The 7,917-nt window shown below is 49.3% G+C and overlaps 1 protein-coding gene across 1 annotated transcript in view; it reads right to left on the reverse strand.

Annotated features, from left to right (window-relative positions):
* CUNH5orf49 (chromosome unknown C5orf49 homolog) overlaps nt 1–6,739 on the reverse strand; it is a 29,741-nt gene extending 23,002 nt beyond the window's left edge. The window contains exon 1 of the mRNA XM_017496922.2: nt 6,419–6,739. Within this exon, the coding sequence (XP_017352411.1) occupies nt 6,419–6,568 (150 nt within the window). The 5' untranslated portion in view covers nt 6,569–6,739. The remainder of the gene's footprint in view (nt 1–6,418) is intronic.
* Nucleotides 6,740–7,917: the final 1,178 nt, after the last annotated feature.

Below are 7,917 nucleotides of genomic sequence, written 5' to 3' on the forward strand. Positions count from 1 at the left end.
CGATACCAGAGGAGGTGAACGAGGACAAGGATAACCAAAGCAGCAGGTGATCCAAACAGAAACCCCTATTTAGTCCAAGAAGCTAGTTTTGTAAATCAGTGACTTATCCCTTTATTTTAAAAATGTGGCTTTCCAATTATTCATTCCTCATTTGTTCATGCAACATTTATGGAGTGCCAACTGTGAGATAGGCACTCTTTCGTTTGCTGAAGACATAGCTGTGATAAAGGTAAATCTTTTCCCTCACAAAGCTCACAGGAGAAAACAACAAGGTAACTAAGGAAAATGCTTAGTAGATTAGATACTAATTGGCAAAAGGATAAAAATAGAGAGAGAAAATGAAGTATTCATGCGAGGAGCTCATAATTTAATTGGGCTAGTACAAATCCTTTTGGAAAGGCATGTGAGTTTAAAAGTCTGCTGGATAATGGAGAGTTGCCTAGATATTGACAGTTAGGCCAGCAACAGAACTGAGTTCACCCTCCCCAGACATCTCCCTTGGAGTGGCTGAGTGTGTGTGGTAAAGGTGCTTGATTCCTAAGGGAGAGGCTCCCTAGGGAGGACCCAGAGAGGCTCATATTGAGCACTGTCTGTATACTGACAGGCACTTCAGAGATTCCCCTTTGTGGCTCTGAACAGTTAACATGTGTATTAGTCTATTTTCAATCTGCTATAAAGAACTGCCTAAGACTGGGTAATTTATAAAGAAAAAAAGGTTTAATTGACTCAAAATTCTGCATGGCTGGGGAGGCCTTAGGAAACTTACAATCATGGCAGAAGACAAAGGGGAAGCAAAGACCTTCTTCAAATGGTGGTGGGTGAGAGGGAGAGTGCAAAAGGGGAAGTGCCACTCTTAAACCATTGGATCTCCTGAGGGTTCACACACTCTCATGAGAACAGCATGGGGGAAACTGCCCCATGATCCAATAACCTCCCACCTAATACCTGCCTCAACACGTGCGGGTTGCAATTGGAGCTGAGATTTGGGTGGGGACATATTGCTAAACCATATCAACATGCACCTGTATAACGTGCTTGGCTGCACTTGGCAAAGGAATATTCAGTGTTCAGGGAGGTAGAGTCCTTGATGCATAATGAAACAGTCAGCTTCCGTCTCTACCATATATAGAGAAGGAAAGCCAGCTAATACCACCAAACCTAAGGTGGGGCCTTTACAGCAAAGCCTCACTCAGGACAGAGCTATCCACAAGCTCCCTCAGCATGAGGGAAAGCAGTTCTAAAACCACTTATAACTTTTTTTAATGCAGCTCTTTGACTTTGAAAAATTTAATCAAAACCTTCATAAAAGGGTCTGACTCTGCTTTTTCATTTTGCAGCAGAAATGCTGCACAAGGCAGAAGAAGAAAAAAGTAATTGGAAAACACCATTGAACAGAATCTGCTTTGCTGCCACAGGAACCATATTTTATGGGCAAAGCCCATGCTACTAGAACTCCCTAGGGAGCAGTACAGAAGCCAATCACATTTTTGCCAGCAGTTTTAGAGGTCAAATTTGTTTTACGATTTGGAGGCATTACTGGGGCTTTAAATAAGTGTGCAGCCTTCAGTGAATCCACTATATGGGCTCCCTGAAGTGAGCTGCTTTAGAAGATTAGAAGTCACAGATTGACACTCACATTTTGCCTTCACTTGTATTAATTTCTTACAGCAAACGAGGATCAGGGATATGAGATTTGCCACTGGAACCCAGCACTTAGTGAAAAGCAGCTCTAATAATCGCCAGCAAAAGCAAATAATAATAACAGCTATACTTACATTGGGCTTACTATGTGCCACTTTGCATTGATTAATTAAAGTCATTCATATAAGAGCTCTACGAAGTTGGCACCATTTGCCTTAAAGGTGGGCAGAATGGAACAGCGTGTGTGTAGTGTGGCAAGTCCACATGGCTGGTCAACATGGAGCCAATATTTTTACCTAGGATTACTCAGCCTGTGCTACTAACTAATCAGTACACACACTGTGTGTGTCACACAGAAATAAACTAAACAGAAGAGTCCCATCACACTGCTATAACAAAATACCTATACACTGGGTGATTTACAAACAACAGACATTTATTTTTCGAGGTTCTTGAGGTTGGGCAGTCCAAGATCAAGGCGCTGGCAGATTTGGTGTCTAGTGAGGGAACATTTTATGGTTGCTACATGGCACGTTCTCATTGTGCCCTTACATGCTGGAAGGGGCAACAGAGCTCTCTGGGGTCCCTTTAACAAGGGTGATAATACCATTCACGAGGGCTCCACCTTCATGTCTTCATCACTTCCCAAAGGCCCACCTCCTAATACTGTCACTTTGGGGGTTGTGATTTCAACATATGTATTTTGGGGGAAAGCAAATTTTCAGACCACAGCATTGCTTAAGAATTAGTTCTATACTGTTTCTACTACTCAGCTTGTATTATTATTATTTTGGAGATGAAGTCTGGCTCTGTCACCCAGACTGGAGTGCAGTGGTATGATCTTGGCTCACTGCAACCTTCACCTCCTTGGCTCAAGTGATTCTCCTGCCTCAGCCTCCTGAGTAGCTGTGACTACAGGCATGTGCCACCACACCCAGCTAATTTTTGTATTTTTAGTAGAGATGGGGTTTCACCATGTTGGCTAGGCTAGTCTTGAACTCCTGATCTCAAGAGATCCACCCTCCTTGGCCTTCCAAATTAGGGTCTGAAATTATTTGCAGTAAATTTAGGTTTAACTGAGTCCTCTAGCAAACCTGTGATACAGAATTCACCCTCTTTATTCCAAACAGTCTCCAGGTCAGAGACTCTGGTTCTTTGGTCCTATTAAATGCCAGCTGATTAAATGCCAGTTCATAACATCCCGAGAAGTGGATTATTACTGTTGGTAGCTATTTGTCAAATGGGCTTCAAAATGTTTTTTTGTTATTCTTGTTGCCTTCAAGGCTGTTTTAATTCAGATGTTGACATTTGTGTTGCATTACTTTCTTTTGCGTGGTACTAAAGGCCTCAGGACTTGAATTTGTGACCTCAGCTATCCAAACTACATGGAAAAAAAATTTTTTTTTTCAAAAATCCACTTTGCACTAATTTGTTTTAAGTTCCATACCTACCTTCCAGAAGGTAGTGATACATTAGAGCAGGGGGTGGAAAGCTTTTCTTGTAAAGAGCCAAGTAGTAACTGTTTTAGCCTTTCCAGGTCACATGGTCTCTGCCAAATCTACACACCTCTCTGGGGTAACCATAGACACACTAAACACATAGGTGTGAGGCTGTGTTCCAGTCAAACTTTATTCATTAAAATAAGCAGCTGGCCAGATTTGGCCAAGGAGCCTCAGTTTACTGACCCTTGCATTAAAGGGACAGATTTCCGGCCCACTCCCAAATGACCTCTTTCCAAGTGATGGAGTCCCTGTCACTTCACACCTCGGCCATCTCTCTGCCTTTTGGTTAGTTTGGTCCCAGGGAGGTGGAGCTGTTTATTGGACTAGTAAATATAAGAATGAGCTGGGCCTGCCAGGCTCAATTCCACCACCTTTCCCTAGGCAGTAACTGGCCCACAGGGGATGGGGGTTCTGCTCTTTTTCCTGGTGCCCCCAGTTGTATATTTTATCTTATTTACAGGACCCCTCAAAAGTGACATACTACCAATGTTTTTATTCTGTCCAACAGTCAGAAGAATTTTATTTCCTCTTTACAAAACAACATAGAACAACTTAACAAGACTCAATACTTTCTCAGCTGCTTATCTCATGCTGTGCTATACTGCTATGCATTAATCATGAATTTATTGGCAGTCACATGAGTATTAAATATTTAAAATGTAAAATTCATTTAATAAATGAAATTATGTATAGGTAACAGTTCTTTCAAAACATATTGCTCCCAGGAGGAAAAAACTGACATCCCTGGAGGCAATGAGATTGGGAACTTATCATCCCCTCATGTCCTTACTCCTGTCTTAATATCCAGTGGATAGTCACGCCTGGGAGAACAGGCAAACAGGGCTGCAGAGACAGATCTGATTGCAAATGTCCCTTTCCCCCATGTCTTTGCATATTGCTAAAGGCCAAGCAGAGAGGAGCTATCAGATACCAGAGATCCTCCTGGCAGCCAGCTAAGGTTTATGGCAGCTGTATTTGTCAGCTGTGGCTGCACAAACTAAGTACCATGGATGAGGTGGCTTAACCAACAGAATTCATTGTCTCACAGTTCTGGCACCAGAAGTATGGAATCAAGCAGTCAGCTGTGAAGGAATGCCCCATTCCAGGTCTTTCCCTGAGGCTTGTAGGCAGCTGTCTTCTCCCTCTATCCCTTTACATCATCCTCCCTGATATGGTTTGGCTGTGTCCCTACCCAAATCTCATCTTGAATTGTAGTTTCCATAATTCCCACATGTCCTGGCAGGGACCAGGTGGAGACAACTGAATCTTGGGGGCAGTTTCTCCCATCTTGTCCTCCTGATAGTGAGTTAGTTCTCACTAGACCTGATGGTTTTATAAGAGTCTTTTTTCTTCATTGGGCGCTCATTCTTCTTGTTGCTGGCATATGAAGAAGGACATGTTTGCATCCCCTTCCACCCTGATTTTAAGTTTCCTGAGTCTTCCCCAGCCATGCTGACCTGTGAGTCAGTTAAACCTCTTTTTATAAATTACCCAGTCTTGAGTATGTCTTTATTAGCAGTGTGAGAAAGGACTAACACATGCATGTCTGCCTCTATATCCAAAGTTGCCCTTTTCTCAAGGACACCAGTCATACTAGAACAGGGCTCATCCTAATGACTTCATTTTAATTTGATTATCTCTGTAAAATTCCATCTCCAAATAAGTTCACCTTCTAATATATTGGGGATTAGGACTCCAAAACATAAATTTCAAGGGGACACAATTCAACCGACAGCAGTTGTCTAAACTAAAAACACGATTGCTTCCATTGGTGAAGCTGTCCACGAGTGCCTACACTTTATGTGTGGCATGCGGGCCAATGTGTGCCGACCCAATCAGAAGGGGGCTTCACTTGGGGTCTAGGATTGTGGGGGCGGGAGAGGGAAAAGGAAGGATGCATTTTATGGTAATACCTTATACACCAAAAGGGAAAGATCTCCTTCCCCCCAGACACCTGGCTAATCTATAGCCACTTCTCTAGCCACTCAAGCCACTAGGACAACTAGAATTAGAAAGGCCTGTCCCAGTTATGCTCGCAGGCTGAGGGTCCCCAATGAACGCTCCTTTTCAGCAATGAGGCCCCTGCCTCTATATCCTGAGCAAGACATACTGGAGACATTTAGGAACAATGGTGAGAAGAAAGGAGTAGATGACCCTCAGCTGGCTTTGAATTTGCTACTTTTTGCTCCTTTGGCCGCTGGTGGGAGGTGGCCTTCGCAGACCCGCAGAGCCCATCCCAGGAAGGGCACGGACCACTGGGGCCAGGACAGAACAGAGTGACCACTCTCAGTCCAGCCCTCCCTGCAGGCGGCTCGCCAGCTCTTCCTCCTGGTCTTCGGTTTGCAGGAAGGCGGCGGGTTTCTCGCGCCCTGGACCATCCGGGCGTAGTCCCGGCGGCAAGGCCTTGTTTCCTTGCTACCCTGGGCCTGCCGCAGACAGACCTGCAGAAAGACCCGCTGGGCGGCCCCAGCTTCCCGCGATCCCCTGCAGAACCTGGGCAGAAGGAGCGCCCTGCTGTTCTGGCAAAGCCACTGTGCTTTTGAGGGATCCTGACACCTAGTGGCTCCCGCTCCCTTCCCGGAAGAGCACCGGGTCCCAGCTGAGCATTCCCGCGACCCTCAGCCCCTGGTCCCAGCTGAGACATCCACTCGCACCCCCAGCTCCTCCCTCGTTCCAAGGCTTCAGCTGGCACTGGTGGTCGCCTTAGCTGTACTCTTTGGGGTCCAGGTGCCATGATGGGAGCTCGCCCAGCCTGTCTCCCCAGCTGACCGTGCCGCGCCCCCTTCGTCTCCGACTGCTCCCACCCGGCCCCCTCCACAGGCTGTCCAGCCCTGCCCCTCGGAACCCACCCCTGGAAGTGAAGCCCTGCCCCCAGGGTCCCTGCCCGAAGGTGCGCTCCTCCTGTAGGGTCCCTCCACGCTGTGAGCTGTATCCCCAAACCCTAGCGCTGCAGCCCCTCCCAGGTACCCTCCACTCTGTGATCCCCTCGCCAGTCACCGGCCGCGCATCCCGGCTCCCAGGCCCAGTCCCCTACAGTGAGCCCCGCCCCATTCCTCTCCCCTAAGGGGGGCCCCACCCCGAAGTCCCCCGCCCCTAAGGTGAGCCCCGCCCCCAGAGCCCCTCCCCTAAGGTGAGCCCCGCCCCCACACCCCTCTCCCCGAGGGTAAGCCCCGCCCCCAGGACCCCTCCAAAGGAGTGATCCCCTCTCCCCTCCCCTCCGCGGCCGCCCGCGCCTGCCCCGCCTCCCAGCCCTGCGCCCCGCCCGCGGTCCTCACCCGCGCCTGGCGGTAGTAGTAGCTGTACTCCTTGGGGTCCAGGCGCCGCGGCGGGATGTAGCTGAAGGCGGAAAGCGCCGAGACGGGCAGCGGCCTGGGCTTGCCCCGCAGCGTGGACTGGGTGGTCTCCTCCTCCTCCTCGTCCTCCATGCCGCCTCGGTCTGCGCCCCAGCCTTGGCCGAGGTCCTTCCCGCCCGCCCAGGGCCCAGTCGGAGTCCGCCGGCCTCAGGTTGGCAGCGTCAGCGTCCAGCCCGCGGCTGTGTTCGGCCGTTGCCTGGATACCGCCGCCTGGCGACCCCGAGCTGCCTGGAGGTGGGGCCGGGCTGGGGCTGGGGTGGGCGATCCTCCCCTCCTCCCCTCCTCCCTCCCCTCCATCCTCCCCTCCTCCCTCCGGGCGCCTGCGCTGCACCCCGGGTCTCTGCTTCCTTCCGACCCAGGAGGAGCCAGGCTGCTAAAGCGGACACGGCCGGGGTCCCGGGTGGAAGACGCCGCGGGGACCACCCATTTCCAGCCTACTCAACTTTCCCACGCAGCAGTCCCTGCTTCACTCACTCTTCACTTTTTCGCGTGACCATTAGTGACTGAGCACCCTGATCCAGGCTTGAACGATGTAGGCCTTGTCTGCAGGGAGCTTACAGTTGGCTCGAGAAGACAGATGGTAGCAGAGGCAATCTTGTGTTTGAAGGGCAGCAGGAAGTGGGGTGGTGTGGCCTCATGAAGCCAGAAACTGGTGAGGGTGAACAGATAGACAAGGTCCTGATGGAGAGGTCTTATGGGACAATGGAAGGAGCTGTGCACTGCCTTCTTCCCCACCCCTGCAACTAGGTAGGAATCTCTTGTTTGCAATTCTGTGATGCAGGTTGGTGGCTTAAGATGCCTCTGTCAATCCGAGGCACCTGGTGATCCACTCTGTAGAGGTCTCCAGAGTCCTAGAGATCCTTCTGGGCAGGATTTAAGGCATCCTGGTGCTACCACTCTTTTTCTCTCTTTTGTTTCTCCCCCTCCCCCTCCCCCTCCTCTCTCTCTCTCTCTCTCTCCTGGGTCCCTATGAGCTTCCTGAGAAATCCATGTGCCTTCTTTGTCCCAAGGACACATCTCTTTGCTCCATGAGCAGGCAGAACACGAGTCAACCATGAGTCAAGGATCAGACACCTGCCCACCATGTCCCTAAGCCTGGTGGACCTATCAACCTCATTGGAACCACTTGGAGAGGGTGACATATCCTTGGTGCTTGGAGACGGAGCACCATCTCTCCTACATGTGATGAGAAGGAAGAGGGGATCTTATTTTTCTCCCATGGGCTGAAATCATAAAAGGCATGACTCATACGTTTTTAGCCTCATTAAAGCATCAGCCATGGTTTTTTTAAAGCCCTTATAATCTGCCTCTCTCAGCCTCCCTCTGTTGGAATTCACTAGCAGTGGCTGGCAAAATATTAGGAAAATATTAGGGAAAGTTATAGATTAGTCTCAAACCTTTTGGAAGACCGAAAAGGCCAA

The sequence above is a fragment of the Cebus imitator genome, unplaced genomic scaffold (assembly GCF_001604975.1).
Source record: "Cebus imitator isolate Cc_AM_T3 unplaced genomic scaffold, Cebus_imitator-1.0 Scaffold226, whole genome shotgun sequence".
Lineage (NCBI taxonomy): Eukaryota > Metazoa > Chordata > Mammalia > Primates > Cebidae > Cebus > Cebus imitator.